The following is a 26,972-nucleotide window of genomic DNA, read 5'->3' as shown; positions in this document are numbered from 1 at the left end:
ATTCCCTGCATACCTCCCAATTCTGGTGGCAAAGAGGCGTGGGAGTTCTCCAGTCTCCTAGTTCCAGGTGGGTCAGAGGGTGCTCCAGAAGAGCTGGGGTAGAGTAGACAGAAGAGTGCTCACCAATGCTGTCTCCACCACAAGGTAAAAAGGGTCTCTAAAGCTTTATAGACAGTCTACTACACCCCACCCCCAGCGGGCAGGTGGGAACACAGCGACAGGTTATCCCAGCTCTTTGCAGTGCCCCTAGCTGGACAGTATGCCTCTGTATGCCACAGTGATTCTGAAGTGTTCCAGCTTGGGGATGTGAAAAGGGGCTGCATGACTGTCTGCGGCTGAAACACTACATTTTTTAAGCATGTTAACATGTAGCTGCACTCTGGAACACTTCAGTTGTTACATTTGTCTATACCCTTACAAAAAAAATCACAGCACTTCAAATACTCTTGGTTTATTCCATTGTACAGTGTCCTTACCCTACCCACACACAAAGTCTCAAAGGAGATTTTGTAGCTTAAAGCCGACAAAAAAATGTAATTCAATTTCATGCTGGGCAAGCCACTAGAGACTGCATCTGGAAATTTTTTTCCCTGACTTTCTATTGCATTTGATTTATCTTAATACATTGAGCTAAATATCATTGCCAGTGGAAAAGTCATCTTTATGTTCTTGTTTACATGTGTTATAAATTTCTGGTAATGTGCGTAAGATCTCTCATGGTTCCCATTATTGGGATTCAGTAGGATATTTACTGTAACCTAAATATAATAGGATTTCTTGATGTTGAAAAATGCAGTTTATAATCTTCAACTTGATTTTGGCTTGCTAGTGTTTGGGATTAACATGTTTCATGTTTCTAGAGTTTAGAATTATTTCCCAGGTAGAATGTAAGATCCTAATTACTTCTGAATATTTGAAAAACTGCATTTCTTTCACATCCAAAGCTCCCTCTGAATTCAGTGGAGATGAGACAGTTGCATAGGCAATGAAAAACAGGGCTGAGTTCTTTATGTGTTTTTTTTTAAACGTTACTACTCATGCTACTCAGATTCCACTGTATATAACATATTAAATTACAATGTATGCATACCTTATTATTATGTTACCTCACATATGCTTTAGACATAACCTTCACATTAGACGGGCAACACATGATTGCTAATATTAAAAGGAGCAAATATCTTATCTAGTTTCATATTTCCTCTGGCTTATGGTCCAAGTTTCAATTTATAAAATAAGCAGTAACATCACAAAATGTGAATGGTACTTGACCAGCCAATACCACAATCACCCTGTACAACTCAAGAAATCAAAATATATGAGTATCACCTAAGACGGTGACTATTTACTTCAAATTACTTAAAAATTTCTTACGTATGACCAACATATCAACACTTTAAAATTGTACAGATGTTCAAATAAAAATGTTCATTTATCTACTTGTTTCTGAAATGTCACTAAATAATACTCTGCTTTTAAAAACTCACTGTTCCCTAACTGGTTTCAGTTCTGTGATTAGCTACCATCTTCCCACCTCAAACCAAATGTTTGCTTAACTTTATCATGTCATTTCTATAATAGCATCCAGCAATCAACAACAAACAATAAAAAGTTGCTGGAATATCTACTTCACATTTACAAAATACTTGCCTACTTTAGCAGTTGTTCTAAAACCAAACTTGTCATAGCCCAGTAGAACAAATAAAATCCGTGAAAATCCTCTGTCTTGTTTTCAGTTACTGAAGGCCAAAGCAGTTTTTTATTTGACTTGATGGTAATACATAACATTGGGGGGAAGGGTGGGGGAAGGAAGGGGATAGGACCAAGATTTGATTGCTGTTGCCAGAAAAAAACACCATGGCAAGTGAACATATTTTTCATTGTGTAACTATTATTTTGATTTATTACCGCTGCAAAGTTGTACATATTTTCATTTTTGGCATTTGCCATCATACAGATCGCAAGAGGTCTAGATCATGGTGCTCAACCTCTTGGTCTTGCAGACAAGGTGAGTGGCCTGGAGACAGCCCACAGGCTGGATAGAGCCCGGAATGACTGGGGCCTGGCACCACCCCTTCCTGCTATGATTGGGCCTTGAGGGCTCTGGCACTGCCTACTTATACCCCTGCATGCTGGGATTGGCCCTTTGAGTGGCCTGACACCACCCTCTCCTATTAGGGTTGAGCCCCCTGGCCCTCGTACCACCCCCTCCTACCCCTACATGCCAGGTTTGGGCCCCAGTGCCATCCCTGAGCCCCAGGATTGGGCCTGCACCAGCCTCTCCCACCCCCAAGTGCCAGGATTGGGTGCTGTGGGCCCAGAACCACTCCCTCTCACTTTTCCACACTGGGATTGGACCCTTGCACTGCACACTGTTCCTACCTGACCCTACATACTGGGATTGGGTGTCGGATTTAGAGCACAGGGCCTGGGGCTCCCCATGGGTCCAAAAATTTGGCAGCAGAGAAGTGAAGCCACCACTCTCCTACCACCTAATTTCTGGGCCCATAGGAAGTCTCATGGGGCAGCTGACATGGCACTGTAGGGCACATCTGGCCTGTGGCCCAGGGGCTGAGGCCCCCTTGTCCAGGTGTTTGCACTGACTACCATTTCAAAAAGCCCAAGGCAAAAGTGATCTAAGTAACACGCTTTACTCTAAGCATCCTAGGTTAGACCAAGAGTGAGCAGAACACACATTTGTCCTTGGGGCAGGTGGGATGAAAACTGCCAGCACTGGCCAAGACCAGCAGGTTGAGGGCAATTCTGCATGCCTCCCAGCAGTCCCCTCAGCTGCTAGACACTGCCAAGCTCAGCCAAGTGGCTGGGCTATCCCTAAGTGGCTGCTGGGCATGGCCAAGCACCTTTCGTCCCCACCTCCCTCGGCAGTGTCAGCCACAGGCATGATAACTGCTGGCACACAGTGGAGGCAGTCTTTCTGGACCATGACCAGCATCCTGGTCCTGCTCCCTGGGGCTAAACCAGCTCACAGAAGCATGGGAGTCCCTGGGTAGGTGTGAGGAAGCCTGTCCAAGGACTCCCATGCCTCTGCAAGCTGGCACAACTCCAGGTAGCAGAAGCACAGTGGGGCAGCTCTCCCTACCACTCCTGCCAGCAGTGTCAGCCACCGCGCTGACAGCTCTGTGACAGCATGGGCAGGGATGGCCAGGGGCTGGGCCAGAATGCAGGTCAGCTGCCAGCGCATCTCCTGTGGGGGGATGTTATCAGGGGACCACAAAGCAGGCTGGAATACTGGAGGACAGTGACCTGCATTGTGTTGGGAAGAGTCTGGTAGCTCGACAGACCAGTCTAAACTAAATCACTTAAATCTGATGCTACATCAGTCCATGTCTATCTTAGACTGGTTTCTACCATTTTAACCCAGTCTACATGCACTGAACTTCTCTCTGGTTACAGGTGTAGACCAGTTTCTAGTCACTTATACTGGTAGAAGTGTAGCAGCTGTATCTGGGCTTTATTGGTCATGTCACACATCTTACCTTAAGTTTCACCAGGAGTTGTTCATGATCTTGTAGCAGTTTTTTGGTCTCATCTTGATTGCCGCCAATCTCTAATAGATTTGGTTCTGCCTCAGCCAGTTGAAGTTGCACCCATTTTCCAGACTATAATGCAAACATAAACAAACACCCATTGGACACCATTCAGAAAACATGAATCTTGTTTACTTCCTTCTCCAAAAAAAATGCCAATTAATATGTCCTGATCCTTCAATTTGGCTAGCTCAGACAAACCCCTGCATACACACGGAGATCCAGTCAAGTCAAATGAGCCCAATGATACACTCACATAAATCCAGTTGCAGGATTAGGGCCCCCAGGATATAAAATCCAGTGAGTACAAACTTTAGCAATGAGATGCCAAGAACATTTAATAAACATATTTCATGTGAAGCAATGCCAAGATCCCAAATTCTTGCCTTCCCTAAAAACTATCCATGTTGTAACTGCAATCAATGAATAGAAAATTATACCTGGAACTAAAACGGTTGTATCCCTGTATCATGCTGGGGATCATCAATGGTATATTTTTAGCTGGACCTTGTATAGGTAACTGGGTGCATATGTGTACTGTCAAATAATGTCCTAACTTTCTCACAGAAGAAACAAATTCAGGCAGACATAATCAGACTGTCTTCTTGACCGGAGCCAGGCCCTTCAGCATTGCATTTTCTAACACACATTTGGGGAGGGGAGGTTGTTTTTCTTTCGGTTTCATTTTTCTTTAAAGCACCTAATAGCTCTAATAATGCTGGGAGAGAAAATTACTAAAGGAACATGAAACTTTTAAAATAATTGGCCTGATGCTGCAAATATACACTTAGGCAAGTATGGCTCCCTAGCCAAAAATAATTAGTCTTTGTTATATTAATTTGCTTAAGGCACAGAATCATCACACCTAACACAATTAGTGGTTCTAATTGAGGTATGAACTCTAATCCCTGGATTAAAAGTCTATTGCATACTGAGTGAGGTCCTGTGGTGCAACTACCAGTGAAATTAAGGACTTAATCATAAATCCTGTTTAAGAACACAGAAAACAGAAACAGGGCTGTGTCATCATAGAGCATCATGGAGAACTAAGGCTGGAGAGGACCACAAGAGCTCATTTGTCCAACCAGGAACCAAACACCTGAAACTTTGTTATTAACACCATGTTATTAGCACCATGCACTAACCAACCTGAAGAGAGCCTCTAAATCTGGGTGACAGGAAACCTCCAGAACAGGTTAGGAGATGCAACTCCATAGCAACTATTCCAGCCTCAGGTCACCAAAGCACCTGTACCTTTACTATGTATGGGGCAATATGCCAGATGACTAGCATGGTAACAAACCCAATGACCTATGTTCGCCCCCTCTAAATCCACATTACATAGCAAAGCCAAAGAGAACATGGGATCCAGGATATGCAGGAGTACCACAGGATTCCCTATCTGGCAACAAAACCAGACCACAACTACAGCTAACCTGCAGCTTGGCTATTAAGGAGATGCAAGAATTTTCTCCTGACAAGAGAAACTCCTTTCATCCAGACCCTCAATGATTTCAGTACGCATGTTGTCTCTGTCCTTAATCTAAATTAGTTATCACATTCTAATGCATTAGGCTAGATTTTTTGAAGGTGCCTGATGAAGTGAGGTGGCCAACTGCTATCAAAGTCCAAACAGAGCTGGGTGCCTAACTGTTAGGTAGCACCCAGAACTGTAAACAAGCTGCCTGAGCTGGAACTAGCTTCTCTAGCAATCCTTCAGACATGCAAGACCCCTAGTCAAAAATGTGTGACAAATGGCCACGGATGATTTTTTTTTTAAAACGATCAAGATGATATTTTAAGTGTTTTTTCTTCACCTAACACTGAACTAAACCACTGATAATAGAAATAATTTTTTGTGCACTTGTTACTGCTAAAATTGTACAACAAAAATTAGTAAGTACTTTAGAAGAAAAACTGTAAATAGAGTTGAGATTCTTAAAAGTAGGATGCTTATGTTTCTTATTATTTAATTCCTAGATGTACATGCCATTTTTTAGAAAGAGGGAGTCATGTTCTTTGCAGCAACAAACTTACATATTTTGGCTGAAACATTTAATATAAAAAAGAAAAGTAATATACAGTAATCAATATAAGGCTTCTTAGGTTTCTTAGGTAACAGTGAACTAAATGTACTTGTCTTGTCATTTTTATATGCTGTACAGCTTCTGGTCTTGTCATTTTTATATGCTGTACAGCTTCTGTTCTGTGCAGAACATTGCAAAGACATCTTATTATAAGCCTGAAGCAGCACAAAACTGCAGAGCTAAGAGCATAAGTGTTAGCAAATGTTGTCTTACCTTAAGTATAGCTACAACAATTCTGGAATTCCCAGCCTGAACAGCAACTGAACTGACTGTTGTGGTAGAAAACTGTTCACCAGAACTGGCTTCACTCGACATGGTGCTTCAGAACTGGATTTCATACATTAAAGCAGCCTCAACAAACTCAAATGAGTCCACTGGTCATTTAAAACAGCAGCAAACAGGGTTACTTGGAATCATTCAGTGGAACAGCTCAGCTAACACCGATTACTCTGCCAAAAGGAAAGAGCAGGAGGTTAAAAATAGACAATCCCATTGAGTTTATCATTCTTGTGAGTGATTTGACACACCCCTAGTTTGGTAGCATTAAGTTGCCTGTTCTTTTTTGTCACTATCTGAAGTGTAAAGGGCTGCCGCTGTGAATATCACCTGACTCTGGATAAGAAAATGGAAAGAAACGGAAATAGCTAGTATCATTTTTCCTACTAGTGCTGTGCAGAAAAATCAATACTACAGGGCTTCAAAACAAACAGGCACTTTATACAACTTTTTGTTACTTTTATCATGTTAATTACTGCATGGTTGCTGAGTTATATGTGTGTGCATCTATGTGTGTGTATAACACCTGTATCAATTATATAGATATATATAATTTCAGGATGCACACTGCCTCAGAAAATAAAACAGAATGAACATTTATATACAGGCAGAACACTGTGAATTAGACAACAACATATTTATTACCTAAAGGGTTTAAAGTTATAGTTAATATAACAATCAAGGAAGAAATCCAAAAAATTCTGTGCGAGTTTTTGATAATTTTATCACTTAATACTATTAGGACTTTTTTGTCACTAGTCAGTTGCACTGCAAGTTGTTCTTCCATTCTATTTCTTTGCTCTAATTTAGCTTAACCATATTTAGTAATATGCTTTTAAGGATATTTATGTCATAAATCATAAAAGGCTGAGATATATTTTAGCTTTTATTCAATGCAGAGAATCACAAGTAGCTTTAAATTGTGGCGCAGGGTCAGTACATTAATTCTGTTAAAAACTCAGAGCATACCACAAGTAGCCTGTGGTATTAGACAGCAGCTGTTTGATCCCTGATGGTAGAACAGCTGAGAAAGTGACACTGGTGTTTGGGTCAAAGGTTATTCAGATAAGACAAGCACATCAGGGAATCACAGACCCAATGGGCTTTATGAGCATCTGCTTGCATATTTCTTTAAAAATATGTAGTAGTTTGGATAACTTTGGAAGCAAACCCAGACTCAGAATCTTATGGTTTATGTCTAAGAGAACTATGCGTATTAAGTTATGAAGTCAAGTACCCAACATTTAAACAAACAAACAAAACACTGCACCCACACCTGCATAAATGACATTTATATTTAACCAAAATTATGGCTACTCAAATGTTACTCATAAATATTCTGAAGTTCTCTGATCATAAGGTGTGCATCCAGCCAGATTCCCTACACATAGATACTCGCTAAAACCACTGAACATCATAAAATATACCTAAAAAATTCATTGATAGCATTCCAGGAACAGGGCGCAATGATGACTCTCATAAACTGGTGAACAACAGCTTATGAAGATGTTGACTAACAACAACCATTAACAGACCAGTCAGAAGTGAAGCCAACATGTGGAAGGAAATTATGAAATATTTCGTACTGGAGAAAGATGAGGGCAGAGCTCTGCAGAATCTGAGCTGACATATTGAAAGTTGGCTCCCTGCACCAAAACACTTGAACAAACATTTTGGGCACTTGTAATTATGTGCTAACTGGGCTCAGGAAGGCATAGCTGACAATTTTTTTAAAAGAATACCCATGTCCCAAAGCAAAGCAGAGCACAAAGTAGCAACTGCCAATGAGGTCAGTAAATATCAAATATTTTCCTTCAAGACCCCTTGAAATACCTTACAGAAACCCTTCAGAGTAAAATAAACATTCCACAGAGAGATTTATGAGGCTCACAGTATGGGGGAAAATATCTACAAAGCTTCAGAGGTAAAACTGATGCTTGTGAAATAGGTCTGGCAGGAAAAAAAATTAGAATTGAAAGATGAGAAACAGAACATAAAGATCAGAGACTGATAAAAAGCCTTACAATTAAAAACTGATCATAAACAGAATTTGGATCAACTAGAATATTGAAATATTGTATCTATCAGAATTAGTAACTTTGCTTACTAGAACACACCATGAGCCTGGGACTGAGTACATCCTATACTTGACAGGTCTAAGTGCAGGAGCTAGCCTGCAAGAGTTGCCTTGACTTATGGAAAATTTATTGAATTGCTGGCTGGTGAGGAGAATACAACTGATTTGACATCTAGTCTAGTTTATAGACTAGAGTAGGAAATTGTTTTATTTACCAGGACTGTAAATCAAAGAAAAATACGAGAGATGTACAATCATGTTTTTCTTTTCTGGAAAAAAATCTCTTATATTTAGGGTCAGGACAACACACCATTGCTCTTGGGTGCCAATAGCTGTGGTCCTTAACTAAGGAATTAAGTAAATGTTTATTGCTGATAACTGAAAAAAATAGAAAACTACCGCCTAAGGAATAACTATAGCCAAGCCCAACAATAGCTAAGCCCTATGTCCCAAGGTCATTCTGGGGGGCTAAGGATAAATGCAGATGGAGGACTGATTTGTTGCAGCTATATGCCTGTGTGGGGGAGACACAAGCAGGAAAAACACTCCATAATCACAGAGAGAAAATAGCAAGGTAGTATCAGACACAGAAGAGCTAAGAAGCTTTTCTCTAAACTTAGAAAAAACGAACTCCAAAACAAACTGTAAGTACTTTTGGAACTGTGGAAAAGGAACCGTCTTCTGATATTTGATTCCTACAATATTTGGGGGAATGTACCTTTATTGTAAGTAAAAAGGATTAAAGACTTCATCAAAGACTCCATTAATTTCCCTTTCTAATGGGACCCAGCCCTCCCCCCAAAAAACCTGAATGTAGACTATCTACCTGCGTCAAAGGGACTATCAGTTTTCCTTACCTGTTGCTGTATGAAAGCGTGCCCACTGTGTGCAACCATAGTTATGCTGAATCACTCTAGCCAGAAGATGTGACAGGGGACCACATATCTATCTGCTACTGAAACCCTCCATTTCTTCAATGTTTCAAGCCCCATTATATTTTGAAATGTTTGAATACTGTATATCTGTCTGAAACTGGTTTAAAATGAACCTGGCTGTATATAGCATCAGACTTAACTGATTTAGGTCAAACCAATTTATGAAACTTATGTCCCAGACCCATTCGTGGTTCAAGTTAAATCACAATGTCCCAGCATCCCAGCATGCTTTGCAGCCCTGGGCTAGGCTGTGCTGTCTGCTCTAGCAGGGAAGGGTTGCGGGACGGGGGAGGCAAGAGCTGCCCCTCCCCTCATGCAAACCCTGGGACCAGGGAGCGGGGTTTAAACTTCTCTTCCCCCAAGTACAGAGCTGCCCTGCCATGCCTTGCCCTGCTAAAAATTTATGGCTCACTGCAAGTGTGGACTACAAATCCTAGAGGCACCTGGAAGCAGGAAGAGGAAGTGACGAGCAACCCTGCAGAGTCCTGCTGCTGTAATTCTGGACTGCAAATCCCAGAGAGGTCAGAGGCATCAGGAAGAAGAAGTGAACATACAGCCCATGCTGGCTACATGCCAGAGAGCCATGCTGTAGTGCCCCCTGGCTTCTGGCCTGAGCCACTGCAGGTATGTGGCTGCACTTCTTGAATCAAAAGTGAATGTGTCCAGGTGTTTCTCTGTTTAATCTTCGCAGTTTAGATTCAACTGCAAAGGCTGAGTTGATTCAGCCTTGAAATTTCTGATTGTCTGTATTTACCTTTAGAGATGGGAATATAAATCTGTCGGGGTGTCATATCCAGATTAGGCACTGCAAGGAGAAGGCAGAGTACCACGTCTTGGTTACAAGCAGGCACTGGCCCCAGGTGGGGCTGGGCTCAGGACCGTCAGAGGGACTGAAGGGTCACTGTGAGGACAGTCTGGAAATTACACCAAAATTACAACACAGAGCCCAGGCATCAAGGGAGAGCACATCAGGAGGCAGGTAATAAGAAGAAAGCAAATGTGGATATTCATCCCTGCCACAGACTTCTCTTTGGTAGAAGACAAGATGTCTCAGTTAGAGTGCTGACTACTCTGGCAAAGTTCTCCCCCTTCCTTCCCTCATCAAAATCGTCAACGCTGAAATCAGCCCGGTAGCAATAGCAACCAGAGGCAAGAGGAAGGCAGGAACCCAGGATGCTTCCAACTACTTCCTCACTAAAGCTGAGGGGTAGGTGGCTGGGCTGTAAAAAGTGGCTGTTTCTGGGAGAACAGAATATGCTTTGCCTCTTACCAGAGAGAAAGGGCAGAGTCAGGGCCTTCTCAATGCTTGGAATCACTGACACGTGTCCAGCCCTTGCTTTTCCAAGTGGAGAATGAAGATCCACACAGCAACTAGCAGTCAACATTTTATTATGGCACCTCTAACTTCTGGTGCATCTTGTGGGGGTGGGATATAGTCTTCAAGACATAGAGAAGGCTTCTCCTGCTTAGAGGCAGCATATATTTTGTAGTAACAAAGCAGATTGAAAATGGAGAGGCTATTTCATGCAAATGATCCTGCAGCAGTGGGAGAAAGCCTATCTAAATCCACTGAGACTCAGTGGACAAGGAAGGTAGCCTGTCTTACCAAAGAAGTTGTGACACAGGTGAATGTTGCTGTAGTTAAGACCCTGGCTAAAAATGGGGATCTTGAGGGAGCTGCAGTAGTGTAGTATATCATTCCAACCAAAGGGTGTGAAATGACAAAGATGTATATGAAGCAGTCAAAAAGCTCATGATAAAGGAAAGCAATAAGCACGTTATTCCTAGTGTCCTGAATTCCAGCGTACCTGACAGTGAAGCAAAGAGAGGAAGTTAATGCTTTGTTATCCAGATATAAAGCTGGCACAGACTATGTTTACCCTTGAAGGAGGGAGAGAACCAAGTGACTGATTGTAACATTGGACTGTTCTTGAGCCATCTGCATATCAGGTCATTCATGAGTTAATTAAAATTTTACAATCATGTTAGTGAATAATGCATTCAACATTTAAAAGGTAGGCGGTCTTACAAAAAGACTGATTCCATGTAATTATTTTCAAAGCATGCCTACTTATTTTTAGGCATCCATTTATGACAGTATTTTATTAACTGTGCATATATCTCTGTACATAACTTTTTCTAAAACAGCAAGATAAATCAAAATAATATGGACTGTTCATAGATTACTACATCAATAAAGTTCCTTGCACTGTGATTTCAGAGTAAGTCCACTTCTGTTTAACCTTTTGAAACCAATCAGTCAGCACTGATCAGAAAAATACAGCACGAATCATTTCATTAGCAAGAGATTAATAGCTTAAATAGGTATAACAATGTTAGCCACACTAAAACAATGAAGCCATATTATAGTTTTTTATAGTTTATAAAGCCAGCTTAAAGGAACAAATAACTGTCTTGCTGGATCTGAGTTTCAGAAGGCTAAATTTAGAACCTCTTAGAAAAGCAGGCTGCATACACAGACTTTTAAGAACACATTACTTTGTCTGTGTAATAGCCTGGGCTACTTTATCCAGGAAGTAAAATTCAAAAGGAGAAGTTAAAACTACAGTTCTTAGCTAAAGCATAGTTAAAATTATTAAACAGACTTCAGAGTTCTATTTAAGAAGATTACACAAAACTTACCTTATCTATCACAGGACATTTGAAAGATTTGTATACATAAAACTACATTTAAAAAAGCTTAATTCCATTTTGGTCAATTATTTACAAGTTCATATTATTAAAAGTACTTGTGTGCCTCTTCAATACATTTCTCTCTCTCTCTCTTCCCCACCCCTCCATATCTTTGGCTCCCCGAGAGTAAGCACTTACCAGTTCTTACCTACCTCACTCAGTTGAGAGCAGTCAGCAAAAGCAAGTTATATGGCATAACTGGAAGAAATAACAATATACTATCTCTTTTTTTTGCTTAACCCCCTGGTACCTGCAAGTTACACATCATCAATGAGATACGCATTACTACTAACACAATGGGCATTATTTCCAAGAACCTAAAGATCTGTTCTGAGAATTTCCAATACATAGCAGTGACCTATCACATCCTAAAACATATCCTTCTGACTTTCACACACAAGGATTGGTATGGCAACTGTAATTTTAGTATCTAAAATAAAATTAAGCTGCATCATTCCATAATAAAGATGCTAAAATTTCTATCCATTTTTGTCCAGTTTGGATGCCATTTTACTGGGAAGCAGTTTAGGTGGGAGTACAGAGGGGAAACAAATGTCACCTTTGTGCCAACATAAACATTTTTGTTAACTTTTTGGTGTGAGAGCATGGGTAGCCCAGAGCAGCCTGCACTCTTCAGCTGAGCTAGACAGGATGATCCTGGGGCTCGATCCCGTGCAGGCCAGAAATTCCTGCACAGGATTGGGCACCTTGAGCTCCAGGAGCACCTACCTGGCTTTCCCTGCTTTCAGACTTTTGTCTCAGAGATTTCCTAGGGCATGTAAAGGGAGAAAGCTGAGTGATGGGCTCCTGGAAATCTCTGAGGTGTCTCTCTCTAGGCAGGGAAAACTGGGGCTCCCTGCTGACAAAGATGTGCCCTGGAAATTGCTTGTGGTGTGTTTCTGCAAGCAGGAAATCCTGGCTTTCCCCAGTTACAGAGATGTGCCCTGGGGAGTCTCCAATGTGCAAGTGGGGAACATATCACCAGTTCTCCTGCAGGATTGGATCCCTGCCAAGTTCAGGACAAGAGCCAATGTGCATTTCACCCTATAAAGCAGATCAGCTGTGGTGGGACACATCCTGCCACAGCAGGTCGGGTTCATTTGACAACATCTCTTTCTACCCATAGATATAAAAACCTGTGTTACAGCCATGTCACAGCTCCTTCTGTTGGACACTCCCCAGACTGCTGTTTTGGGCCTTGTGCACTGGGCCTGTGTACTTTCAAACTTTCTTTGATATGAATAGGCTTAGCCCTGTCTTTCTACTTGGCCTCTATGGTTTATTTCCTGGACATGTATTTTTTTTACCCCTTTGCAAAAATGGGACCTTGTGGTCTAGCCGTCTTTAACCATTCAGGCCATCCAGGATCCCTCCTCTTCTATGAATCATCTCTTCTGATCCCTGCAACTGGACAGATACATGTCAAACAGAATTCATAATTGTATACACATTGACCAACAATTAGACTTTGCTTACATAAAAATAAAGCACGGCACGTCAATATTTTGATTGTTCTGGGCAACATTAAAAATATGATGCATTTATCAGGAGCTTTAACTCTACTATCTTTGGCCTCCATTTTCTCTCCAGCTCACCCAAAGCTGGATAGTCTGCTCTGTGCCAGGTAGTTTCTGTTCCTCTCCTTGACTTCAAAGGTCAAAGGTTTTGTGCATCTATTGTTTGTATATCTTGGAGGTCCTCCAGGTGAAATGTGATGCAAGTAAAATAATAAGGCTTTTAGGAAGAAAGGAATCAGAGTGTGTTAAAGTGCCTACTTAAAGGGATTTTAATTCCTAAAGAGTTTTTGAAAGTATCTCCTTATTCCTAAATGCTTTAGTAGAACACATTATGCACACATTGCATTTTGTTTTCTTACAGTACCCACAAGTTTCCCAGTAAAACAATGCAAATTCTGTTGAAGGAAACTGAATTGTTCACATTCTCTTTTTTACGTTCTTTTATCTTACCTAATACTATGTAATACTTACTGCACTAAATAGTAATAAAAATAGGCTTAATTATAATAGAAATTTTCAAGAGAATAAAATTATCCATGAACAGGTTTACTTAGGCTCTTTAAGCTTTTCTATTTTTTAACCAAATCAGAATTACTGTTCTAAAACACATTATTTATTGCACCATATCAACTGCATATTATTCAATTTAGTGTTAAAAGTATGGTCTGATATAAGCTAGTGATGAGAAACTCAAAAGATTCAGCATTTACTGTCTGCTAAGAACCCCAAAGTTTGTCCACACTGATATAATTTGTTGACTATTCCTATTCTTACTGTTCCCTCTGCCTCTCTACATTTATTATATGTAAATCTTCAGAGAAGGCAGAGATGGATCATATATTTTAAATTAAATAATTTATCTTTCTGTCAATGTAGTAGGAGCTGTAATAAATCTACAATAGATCTTTTAGAGTTACAGTCAATCTAGCTTTAAGTGTCCTAAGCGCTGGAGTTTCCACCAATCTGATGTAAAACTGTTTCACGGACTAATGGCTGTTTAAACATTTTACCTGATATTCAGGAAATATTTTCTTTTCTATGTCCTATTTCTCTCAGCTACACCCTCCTGCATTATGCTAAACAATTCCCCTCCCTGGTGGGTTCTTATTTACACCCTCAGAATATTTATGATCAGTTTTATCTTCCCAGCCCTCTATGCCACCGACACAACTATCCCTTAGCCATGCTATAAATGTCATTTATTTCCATCTTTTGCCATAAATTAAACCCTTCCAGCACAGTAACTATTTTTGTTGCTCTTCCTGGGTCTCCTTTAATTCTGACTTTGTACAGAATTGAATGTGCTATTTCAATTACAGTTTCTTTAATCATGTACAGCAATGTACAGCATTACCTCCATGCTCTAAAATAACTATTACTGCAGCGCCAAAGGACATTGGATTCTTCTCCCTGGGTACATATGGTATGTCCATATATCTACCAATATACGTATCTTATGTCCACCACTATGGTACTTGACTACCTCCCAAATATTAATGAGTGTGTCCTCACAAGTGCCCTGTGAATCATGGATGTACGCTTACTGTTCCTTTTCCCTCCCCCTGCTCATCTACTCTGCCCCAGACAGCAGTGACCACCATGCTCTGAGACTAGAATACTTTTACATCCCGCCCCCAAACAATTTGCACCATCTTTCACAACATTATCAGCAGGGAGGGGTGGGGCCAGTTATGAAAATGCTGACATTTCTCTTATATGAAAAATGAAGTGGAAGACTAGGACACACAGAATCTGCCTACTCAAGAAGTCACAATTTAACGGTGAAGAGAAAATGGATAACAGTCAGCTGCACATACCTTGAATCACTCCTAATAGCAAAAACCCTATCTTCTTCATGAATGGCTGATCAGAGGAAACATGCCATGAAATGCAGGCTATAAATGGCAACTACCTAGCAAATTGGCCATTTAAAATGGATGGAAATAAAAACATTACAAAACATTATCAAGTGTATGGTTTGACATTGCCTTTTAATGCACCTTTTTGGAAGAGCATGTAGAAAAATCCTGCCTACAGCTGACCTTGTTATATGTGGTTCTTTGTATGAATTTGCCCTGAAAAAAGAAAGTCTGTCTTGTGAAGGAGTGAGTGATATAAAGCAGGCTGAGGGGCATCATGTTCACATCATCACCACAGATACGTGGAGTAGTAGTCAAACATGTAGAGTACAATGTACAATCCTGCATCCTGCCAAGTCCAGCTCAAAATTATCCATTGTGCAAATGGAAACATGCAGAGCTATGTATAAAGGTTTAGAAAGAGAGCAGGCTGCACTTAATCAGCAGCACTGTAGAATGTGGCTTACTCCCAAAATCACTGAAAGCTACTACACTCATTGCACTACATGCATGTTAAGGTATCACATTTTTACACTGAAGTTTGTGTATGAAAAAGATGTAGATAAGCACATAGATTAAATTTGGTGATCAAGGCTCTCTTTCACAGTAACAAAAATATTTTGAGTGAAACAAAATATTATAGAATTGTAGGAAAGTAGGGCTAGAAGGGACTTCATAAGTTCATCTAGTCCAACCCCTGCTTAGAGCAAGATTGTCCATGACTAGCCAGCCCAGTCAGTGACCTTTTAACCTGCTCCTAAAAGTCTCCACAGCTGAAGATTCCACAATTTCCTTAGATAGCCTGGTTCAGTGCTTAGCCACCCTCATATTAACAGGTGCTGACCATTTGACCAAGGTTTGGGAAAAATCCAGGATTAAAAAGAAATAAAAAGCATGGTTGAAGCTGGGGTTCTTAAGTTGACTGGAACTCTGCAAACTGCAATTCAGTGAAGCATGGGGATTAGCAACAATCCATGCATGCCTGAGAGTCAGCAGTGATACTGGGCATATGCTGCCATTTACCCAGTATCTGTAACTCTTGCAGAGAAAAATCCAAGTAAATGTGAAGAATTAAAGGCCCCCAAACTCCTTTGCAATTTGTAGATTGGCAAACATGAACAAGAAAAAATGCTTAATCAGAGTTTTGTGTCCCTAAAAATAAAGGGACCGTGTTGACTTCTTCAGGAATGATAATCGGAAATATAGTTTATGGGATACAGGATGTCAGAGACATAAAATATCTGTTAGATCAGGGGTGACCAAACTGCAGCACACACACCACAAGTGGCAATGGCAGCCTCTGTATGTGGCACACAGCAGATTAGAGAAGGGACAGGCAGAAGAGCAGCAGACAGGGCAGGAAGCAGAAAGCAGAGCAGCAGATTGGACAGAGGAGTGACACTTAGGTGCCATGTCCACATGAGTGCAGCCATGTGGTACATGGTGCTGCAGACCCATCTGCAGGGCCACACACTACACATTCAGGCATTCCCTGGCCTGTTACCTTGCAGTACAGGTGGGGGAGGGGGACACTGATAGAGATTTTTGGGATGGATACTGACAGCTGATTTTTAAGGTTGATACCAATCTGATTTCTGATATGCAGCCCAGCAGCTTGAAGAGCAGTGTCTGGCTGGTAAGTCTGTTGTAGTGGAATGGGCGCGGGAAGAGAATAGGTGTGGAGGGCGGCAGATCAAGGCCCCTGTGGTGAGGGAGGGAGTGGGGTTGGGGCTGAGGTAGGCGCTGCTCAGCTGAGATGGGTGGAATGTGGGATGAAGCCATGGCTCATCCAGGGGGTGCAGGTGGGGGGGGGGAGCTCCTGCAGCTGCACACACTCCGGGAGGGTATGGGGGGAGTGTGCCCCAGATCTGCATGGGGTGGGGCATGGCAGGATGCTGCTGCAGGCTGGGGCTGGAGCGATGCTGGGCTTCTTCCCATTGGGGGCTGTGCCAGGCTGTGCTCAGGGCAGGCAGCAGTGGTGCTGGAAGGGGGAGGCTACAGGGGCCAGGCTGAAGCCACTCCAAAATTTGCCATAGCTTCATAGCCCCCAAATTTGCTGTAGCCTCCCCAATCCCTCCTCCCAGCACCACTACCACCCACCCTGAGTGCAGACTGGTCTAGCCTCCACTGGGAAGAGCCCAGTGCAGCTCCAGTCCCAGCCCATAGAGGCACTTGCTCTACCCTGCCCTATGCAGATCTGGAGGCACCCCCCATGCCCTCCAGTGCAGCAGTGGAAGCTGCCCCCTCCTACCTGTGCCCCCTGGATAAGCCATAGTTCAGCCCCAGCCCCACTTCCGCCCTCACCATGGGGGCCTCAATCTGCCTCCCCATGCCCCTTCCCTCCCCCTTCCCCCACAACAGATTTACCAGCTGAATGCAGCTCTCCAAGCTGCTAGGCTGTGCTACTCACTGCCTACATGCTGCACTGTAGCTGTACACATGCATGGGGCATTTATCATCCAAATTATTGCCCACATCAGGCTAAAAAAATCCACACAATAAGCAGCAGGGCAGTGAATGGGATAGCAGCATGCACTATCCAAAACTGCAGCCTTGCTGGCTGGAGCTAAACTCCAGCTGCCAGCCAGGCTTCTTGCCATGGCTATATGTTTGGGAGGACTTCAGGCCCACAGGTAAGACTGCTGGGGCCAGCACAGGTACTGGCCCCAGCCTCCCCTATCCTACCCAGGGTAACCTGCCATGAGCCAGAGTGCACATGGCACAGTCTTTCCCCGGGGACAAGTAGCAGTAGCTCCAGGGAACCAAACATCTGCACTCACCTAGACATGGAGAGGGAGGCCATGGTGCTACTTTGTGGAACTTCTGCCAAAAAGGTTGGTCTCCACTGTATTAGAGCATTGTCACTGATTTCTGAGGGTAGCAATTGATCAGGACCTCCTCAGCCTTATCTGGTCTCCAAGTGCTCCCTAAGACTAGCCCAGGTATTTTTTTGTAGATCAAAGTAAAAGTCCTCCCTACTCCTTCCAACTCCAACTTCCTAACTCCTTCCAACTTAGAGACCTTGGCCTTTTGATCCATCACCCTCCCTGATTTTCCCATGGATCTGACTCAGGCAACTCCCTTCTAGTTCTGCTCCTGAGAGGGGTACTTTGCCTCTTGTTGGACAGAAGTGCAACCCAAAGTTCCAAGCAGCAAACAAACACCTCCACTTTAATAAAGGCCTTTACTGGGACAAAGACCAGCCAGCCAGAAGTAGTCTGCTCTTTCCAAAGGGTGAAGCAATCCTTTTGTCCTCAATCCAATTCATATACCCCTGAGCACTCCAAAATTACTCCAGCCATTTTTTCACCAGTGTGCACAGCCAGAAGCCCAAGGTGCTCTCTGTCTTCATACTCCTTCCAACCAGACACCCTGCTTGCTCATGCTGCCCTGCCCATAGACATGCTAATCTCCTTCAGCTTCCATAGAGACTCCTGGGTGTCACCAGTATTCTCATGGAAGCTATTCAACTCACTGCTGATGCAGAAGGTCCCTCATATCTTAATAACAGTATCCTAGCAAAGACTCTGTTAACTCTTCTTCTGCATGTATTAGCTTTACAGGTAAACTGATGCACATTAAAACCATGTGAACATGTTTAAAACAGAAATTACAATGAAACTCATAGTCCATCACATTCACCTAGTCTTACCCCCACTAGCCTCTCACAACTTATTTTTATTGCTTTGTTCTGAAGTGCTTCAAACAAAGGGTCTTCCACTACTTCCTTTGCGAAGCTAATCCTATTGCTAGGACTGCCTACAAATTTTTCAGCCCATATCCATTTTCATAATTTCATCCATACTTTTGAATATTTCAGAAGGGATTTTACCTTTGAACAGCTCTGTGGATGCCATTCTCTTGGTCTCTACTTCTTTTAAATATTGCAACTGGCTGCTAGCTAGCGTGGAAAATTAGAATGGAAATTTCAAGGGGGAAATTCAGAAGTGCTTACATGATTTAGGAGCACAAAACTCTCTGAAAGTCAATCAGGCTTGTTCTCCTAGGTCACATAAAAGTGAATAGGCCATATGCCATTTGTTTGACTCAATATGGGAGAGGGAAAGGAATATGCTGACTACGATTTAATTTTGCTGTGCCTTTTTTGCCTTCCCATGGTTTTCTTCTTTGAAGTTACAACAGTACGTCAATAACAGATAGTTTAGTGCACAGAAGCCAATTTGAGGGCGACTTGTATAGTACTGAACATCTGCTCCTTATTTTAAGTATTTTTATTAAATATTTATAAAAACCTTGGGACCCAGATTACCTGAATAATGGTTTTGATCAATAGGTAGGAAAATGGCTGAGTGCATACTTTACACGAGTCTCAGTTTGAAACATCCCAGGATCCTTCAACTCATATTGATCTAAATGGAGTTGAGGCTTCTCAGCACTTATGAGTCTCAGCATCATGTTGGACAGAGCCATTACAGCCTTCTTTGTACTAAATCCATAACAGCTGTTTATTAGGGTATATATAGTCCGGGATCCTTCTCAGATCCTTTTGCACTTACACTTTCATTTACCTGGCTGCTAGCTACCTTGGAAAATAAATAGAAGTTTCAAGGGGGAAATGCAGAAATGCTTATGTGATTTAGGAGCACAAAGCCATCTGTAAACACGTGACTTGCTGGCAGTCAAGGTTTGTCATTGGATTGTGGCATGGAGGACTCTTATGAAGAGACTTACAGGTCTGCCTTCGTAGATGCAATAAAAACAAGTGTACATACATAAGAGAAAACATTTCCACAAGTTGCATTCAGTGATTATTTTAGGATGCTTTGATTAGGTGTCCCTAGTAGTTATGCTGTGTAACTGAAGTTTTATGGACATCTAAATGGCTTAACCTGGCAAAAGAAAGGATATATTACATCCTGGACGAGCCTCCAAATAACAGTCCTGGTGGCGGTGCTACTGGCAGCCACATCCAAATTTTTGGGGTCCTGGGATGCCAATAGGTCTTGGTCTACTCTTGCTCCGTCTACAGGCTGGGAGCCACCACTCAGTGGAATGCTGTCTTGTAGGTTTCCCCACACTAGACCACACACTAAATAACGACTTACAATAATAACAGAGAGTCGGCCCCACAAGCACCCATGGCACAAGTTTTGCTTGTCCACAGCTTGAGGTGCAGTTCTCCCCAAACCCCTGCACTGATCTTCTTGAAACTTGGCAGGCTTTGTGGCCTAGTAAGAGCCATCAACCCTGCAGTTTTGACCCCCTGTGGTGTAACACACAGGCATGACATGAATTTGGCTTTTAAGAATTTGGGGTACAGTTCCCCCCCAACCCTTGCACTGATCTTCCTGAAACTTGGCAAGTTTCATCCTCTCAGCAGAGGCTACCACCCTGGCAAGTTTCATCCAAATTGGACAAAAAACAACAAAGTTATAGATATTTCATTAATTCCCCATTATACCCTATGGCTGGATCTCCAAGGCGGCTCTGAAGCTTTGGAGTCACTTCGGTCAGATTGAGGCGGAAACCCAGTCCAGAGCTCTGGATCGGACCGCGGCCATCTGAAGCGGCCAGATCCAAAGCCAGATCAAACAGGCCTACTATTTTATCACTTAAACTCTTTTATCCATCTAAACTCTTTTATACACAGTATGTGGGTACAGTATATGCACACACATTTCTGTAAATGCATTAACAGATACATTCTTTTACTATGGTAGTTTACAAATAGGTCTAATTTTGACAAATTCCATGCCTTCCAAATGGACTGAAATACCCCCAAAGGATTCTATAGTGCTCTCACATTTACAGATCTAGCCCCAGATACAAGAAACCGTCCCCCCCACCTTATTTTCTCTGAACGAGAGCATGTCTGGCTGTTGGCTATACATAGGCTGTCCAAAAATAGGGAGGGAGTCATCAAGCCCTCACATACTTATTTTTGTTATGGTTACTTTACACACTCCTACCAATTGAAATTCCTGTTATAAATGCTACATCCAGCAAACCAAAACCAGGAAATATTCTGAAGATCCCTTGGCTACCTTATCCTTACAAAATGTATCATCAGGCCACTCTTGATAGATATCTCCTTGATCAAAGTTACAATGACTACAAATGCAGAAAGGCATTTAGCATAGTATGTTGTGGCTATTTAAATATTGGGGGAAGGAGGCAAGAAGAGTGAGAGAGAGGGAGAGAAGAGATGAAGCCTAATACTGTGAAATAACAAACAAATCTGTAACACTAAATAGAAGTTCATAGTTTCATAGTTGAGCAGATCATCAAGTCCAACCCCCTGCCACGGCAGGAAAGAGTACTGGGGTTAGATGACCCCAGCAATGTGTTCATCTAACCTCCTCTTAAAGACTCCCAGGGTAGGAGCCAGCACCACTTCTCTTGGAAGCTGGTGCCAGATCCTAGCCACCCTGAAAGTGAAGAAGCGCCTCCTGATATCTAGTCTGAATCTACCCTCTGCCAGCTTGTCACTGTTATTTCTTGTCACTCCTGGCGGTGCTCGGGGGAACAGGGACTCCCCCAATGCCTGATGGTCCCCTCTGACTAGTTTGTAAACAGCCACTAGATCCCCCCTCAGCCTTCTCTTGTGGAGGCTGAACAGGTTCAGGTCCCATAGCCTCTCCTCATAGGGTCTGCCCTGCTGCCCCCTGATCACGTGAGTGGCCCTCCTCTGGACCCTCTCCATGCTGTCCACATCCCTCTTGAAGTGTGGCGCCCAGAACTTCAGCTGCAGCCTGACCAGTGTCGCATAGAGTGGGAGGATCACCTCCTTGGACCTGCTTGAGATGCACCTGTGGATACATAACAAAGTACTTGGCCTTCCCCACACTGTCAGCCCATGTTCATTTTGGCATCAATGATGACTACAAGATCCTTATCTGGCTCTGCACTGGCAAGAAGGGAGTTCTCCAGCCTGTAGATATGGTGTTGGTTCTTCCTCCCCAGGTACAGTACCTTGTACTTATGTTGAAACCCAGCCTGTTCTCATCCGCCCACCCTTGTAACCTGTCCAGGTCTGATTGCAGCCTATCCCTCCCTTCTAATGTGCCCACTTCTACCCACATCTTAGTGTCATCTGCAAATTTGAACAGAGTGCTTTTTACACCTCCGTCCAAGTCACTGATGAGTTTGTTGAACAGTGAGGGCCTGAGGACCGAGTCCTGGGGAACCCCACTGCCCACATCCCTCCAGGTTGAAAATGACCCGTTCATCATCGCTCTCTGAGTGTGGCCCTCCAGCCAACTAGTGACCCATTTGACTGTGTAGGTGTCAACACCACAGTCTCCTAGATTTTTTAATTAGAACAGGGTGAGAGACAGTGTTGAAGGCCTTCCTAAAGTCCAGAAAGACTATGTCCACTGCATCTAAGGATTTGGTGACCTGGTCAGAAGCCCACCAGGTTGGTTTGACAGGACTTGTGTCTAATGAACCCATGTTGGTTGCCCCTAAGCACAACCTCCCCGACTGGCCACTCATGGACATGTGCCAGGACAATTCTCTCCAAAAGCTTACCAGGATCGAGGTAAGATTGACTGGCCTATCTATAGTTTCCTGGGTCCTCCTTTCTCCCTTTTTTGAAAATGGGAACCACATTGGACCTTTTTTGAAAATGGGAACCACATTGGACCTTTTCCAGTCCTCTGGCACCATGAGTGCTCGTAAAGCCATGCCAGGGGTCCCACAATGACCTCTGCTAATTGCCTCAGCACTCTGGGGTGGACATCATCAGGACCTGCTGATTTAAATATGTTCAGTCCCTCCAGTTCTCTGACTAGGTTCTCACTGACCCTAGGCCTGGGTGCACCTCCCTTGGGTCCCAGTGAGGACGGTGACCCAGTTCCTGCTCAGAAAAATGGAGGCAAAGAAATTGTTAAATAGGTTAGCTTTGCTGTCTGGTGTGACAACCAGATTTCCTAGTGTGTCTTGCAGAGGCCCCACATTACCCGGTACCCTCTTTTTACCCCCATGTATTTAAAAAAGAACTTCTTGTTGTCCTTGATCCAAGTAGCTAGTCCCAGTTCCATCTTCGCCTTGGCCTTCCTGACTGTCCCCCTACAGCCCTGAGCAACCAAGGTATAGTCCTTCCTGGTGATGGCCCCTCCCTTCCATTGGGTGTACACCTCCTTTTTAGCTAGGAGATGTCCCCATATGCTTTTGGTGAGCCATGGGGGCTTTTGCGCCCTTTTGTCCCCTTTGATCTGTTCTGGGGTAAAGTCACTCACTGGTGTGTGAACTCTGTGTTTAGGAACGTACTGTAGTTACATACTGTCAAGAAGAGGCTGTGAATCTTCACAGACTGATTCTGTGCAGAAGTGGAACCAGAAAGGATTTAAACAGGTTACCTCAGCATTAATTCTGCCTTTCTGGGTTTTTTGTTTCTTCTGTTTTGGGACCTGCATCCTTTACAAGACCTGAGAGATAAAAATGTCTCCCTATAGAGGCCATGAACCAATTAAATACTTTGAGAGATTTATGTGAACTCTGGGATTCTTGAAAACCAGAACAAAAGTTACAGGCTCTAATTCGTATCTGGTAACTTTGGCTGCTGTGAAGTGGGACCCTCTACCTTCTGAATAAAAGCAGAGGGATCTGACCACTTTCCTACTACCCAGAGGGTTTGAAGAAGTATGACAGACAAATGCTGACAGAAAGCAGCAACTGACCTCTGTGTTAATTGACTGAGCCAATTAAATTAATCCAGTTAATGCTCCCCTGTATTATCTTCTGATTAAACAGAGGCTAAATTTGATTTTAAATACACATAGATAGAAAAATAGGAAACACGAGCTTCAAGAAAGAGAAATTGAAACTTCAAGAAAGAGAAACTGCCATTGAAAACTTATGATCCCTAAAATCCCATATGATCTTCATTATTTCATTTTTACTTGGGGCTCTGCCTCTTGATTTCTTGGATTGAGGATTTCTTCCCCTTTCCTATTCTGTTGGGAGTGGAACATTTACGTTGCTTGTGCTGGTATTGGAACTGCCATAATATTCCTACCTAATAACCAGTTGCCCACCTGCAACTTGTAAGAGAGAGAAACAGGCTGACCATGGGGATGGGGTTGGATGCCCCCATACTTCTGACTTATTTGGAAAAAGTTTTAGAGAAAATTTAAATGCTGCCTCCTCTGCTTAGGTAAGCAGCAAGATGAATCCCTTCCATCCAAGCCTAGGAACTAGGAAAATCTGTTATAAACTTGCCTCTGAATTTTGCAGTCTTTCTGGGAGCATGTTCCTTTTCCCACTATGACCTGGGCCTCAATTTTTGCAGTCTGAAGTCCTGTTTTTCCACTGCTTTTTCAGGAGTGGCTCTTTCAAAAGAACCTGAGCTCCTTTTGGAGACACTCTTTTTGGGAAATATGCAACTGGCATAAGCTTTTGGCCACTCAGGGTTGCCTTTTCCAAACAAACCAGATGCATGGGGATTTCCCTAGTACAAGGAATCCCCCTGTGAAACAGAGCTGGCATGACATAGGGACTACATCAGGAATTTGGCCAAGTCAGCAAGAGGGTCAGAGTGCCATTGTGCTCTGTCAATTCTCAGAAAAGTCTTTTGAGGCCATAACATAAAATGGTCCTGGCATTAGCCTTTATACTTGTTTTGCCAATAGCTGGTCCCTTTTAAGGGTCCGGAAATGCATATGAACTATGTATATTGCAGTCACATGAACAGCATTGCAGCCTGGCTGGACAACTCAGTGTTTGTACCCATGTATGTTATTGAGCCTTCAAGCAGAATATTCAATATGTAAAATATCATTCACTTTGCAATGAGTAACTGCATTAATTTGAACACTAAAGTTCACCCAGGATTTTATGTTAAAAGTTCATTACTTATTGTCTGCAACAAAATTAGACTTTTAAACAACTATTGTTGAAAAGGAGACTTTGTGCTTATTAATGACTGCAACCTTGGTTTAAATTTCATGTTTGTGTCTTTTGCTATTTTCCATCATTTTCATTCTTTCCAGAAAAGGTAGTCTCATCCTGCCAGCTAACCACAGCATCAGCTAGATTCTTTGCAAAATTGAGGATGGTTATTTTACTATTACAAAAAAAAAATTTCAGATGTTTACATTTAGTTGTACACTGTAAAAATAAGACAGATGCAGTGGTATATTATATAAATGTACTATAAAAGTAGCATGCTCTTTGCCAAAGTACAAAGGCACCACTGGGGGGGGTTACCTTAATGAAAAACCATGAACAATTTAACTTTGACATAAACAGCTCATTTTGAATACAGCATTTTGAAATAAATACATGCATTTACACATACGTGCATATATACACATACACGTGCGCGCACACACACGGGGTGTGGCAGTATTCGATTTGGATTTGGCTCGATTCAGGGGACAGTGATTCAATTTGCTGATTCAGATCACTGTCCCAATTAGATTCAGCTGACGCTAAAGATTCGATTTTGATTTGGAGAATCAGTGATTTGGCCATAGACACAGCTTTAAATGTTTTTTCTACATACCTTGAGGTACCAGGTGCAGCTCATGAATGCTGCGATGGCGGGGAAGATGGAGCATCCCACAAGAGTGCATGGAGTGAGAGAGTCCAGAGGCAAGCCATGCCCATGATCAGAGGGCAAGAAAATAGGTCTTATGATGAGAGGCTGAGAGCCATGGGACTATTCAGCCCGGAAAAGCGCAGGCTTGGGGTGACCTGGTGGCTGCCTATAAAGTCATAAGGGGTGTGCATCAGAATCTGTGGGAACACCAGAGCGCCCCAAGGGATGACAAGGTCCAATGGTCACAAACTCCTCCAAGATCGTTTTAGGCTGGACATCAGGCAAAACGTATTTACTGTTTGAGCCCCCAAGACCTGGAATAGATTCCCTCCAGGGGTGGTGCAACCACCTACCCTGAACTCTTTTAAGAAATGCTTGGATGCTTATCTTGCTGGGATTTGACCCTAGCTGACTTCCTGCCCCTGGGCAGGGGGCTGGACCCGATGATCTTCCAAGGTCTCTTGCAGCCCTAATGTTTATGAAATCTATGAAAATCTATGAAATTTTCTTGAATAGCAACTCAATACAATGTATATTTTCCCTATTTTTTAAAGGTGAAAACTATTTAATATTTAGAAACACATTTGAAATTTGACATTAAAATTGATTTCCTGTGTGACACATTGGTCTTTAGCATCGATTCATCTTTGTATTAAAGAAACAAACTTGAGGAAATTGCAGCAGAAAGCAAAATGACCTGGCCCTTTAAAAATAAGCTAGATTATCTGGGTGAAGGCTTTCACCCAAGATCACTAATAAAATGAGAAAGCATAATCTTTGGACTAAAATGATAGCTGGGAGTTTTTGAATTTTTTTTTTTTGCATAATGAATTTAATGAACTGAAGCAGCTATAAAAAGTAGTTTCTTGTGTTCATCTTAAACCAGAGAGAAGACAGCATAAAGTAACACCTTAGACTAACTTGAATCAGAGATGCATAAACTGTCCTGAGCAACAGCTGAATTACTCAGATGCCAGCTGTGGCTCCCCATCAACACACACCAGACCATCATAGGACCAAACAACAGGTTATAATGTTCAAGGTTCATTCATTTGCTCCTCTACCAATATCATACATCTCAGCATTTGTTTATACTGCCCCTTTGCTGTCTATGCTGGACAAACAGGGCAACCCCTACATGATAGAACAAAGGGTCATTGATTTGACTTCAAGCCCAGTAAGACACAAAAGCTTGTGGCAGAACACTTTAACATCCTTGAACATGCCAGCACTGATCTCAGAGTAGCTGTTCTTAAAAAAAATAAAGGAACTTAAAAAAACAATTTTAGAGCTTTAAAAACGTGAACTTGAGGAACAAGAAATCATCCATAGATGGGACTGTGTTAAGTACGGTACAACCAAGACAACAGATTCTTATCCCATTTCCTGGATTATCTTTTATGACCCTGTATGTCCCTATTGTAGTATTGCAGTGACTATGATTGCTTGAACTGCTTATCTTCTTATTGACTATA

At 42.5% G+C, this 26,972-nt stretch overlaps 1 protein-coding gene across 1 annotated transcript in view; it reads right to left on the bottom strand.

Moving 5' to 3' along the window:
* The window catches only part of CCDC141 (coiled-coil domain containing 141), a 180,316-nt gene extending 174,242 nt beyond the window's left edge, over nucleotides 1–6,074 (bottom strand). The window contains exons 1-2 of the mRNA XM_090041708.1: nucleotides 5,849–6,074; nucleotides 3,498–3,620 (exon numbers count right to left, since the gene is read on the bottom strand). Of these exons, the coding sequence (XP_089897834.1) occupies nucleotides 3,498–3,620; nucleotides 5,849–5,950 (225 nt within the window). The 5' untranslated portion in view covers nucleotides 5,951–6,074. The remainder of the gene's footprint in view (nucleotides 1–3,497; nucleotides 3,621–5,848) is intronic.
* Nucleotides 6,075–26,972: the final 20,898 nt, after the last annotated feature.

The sequence above is a fragment of the Crocodylus siamensis genome, chromosome 4 (genome assembly GCF_052110815.1).
Source record: "Crocodylus siamensis isolate JL-2025a chromosome 4, ASM5211081v1, whole genome shotgun sequence".
Classification (NCBI taxonomy): Eukaryota; Metazoa; Chordata; order Crocodylia; family Crocodylidae; genus Crocodylus; species Crocodylus siamensis.
Note: the sequence above shows the minus strand (reverse complement) of the source record. Positions and strands in the feature narration are given on the sequence as shown.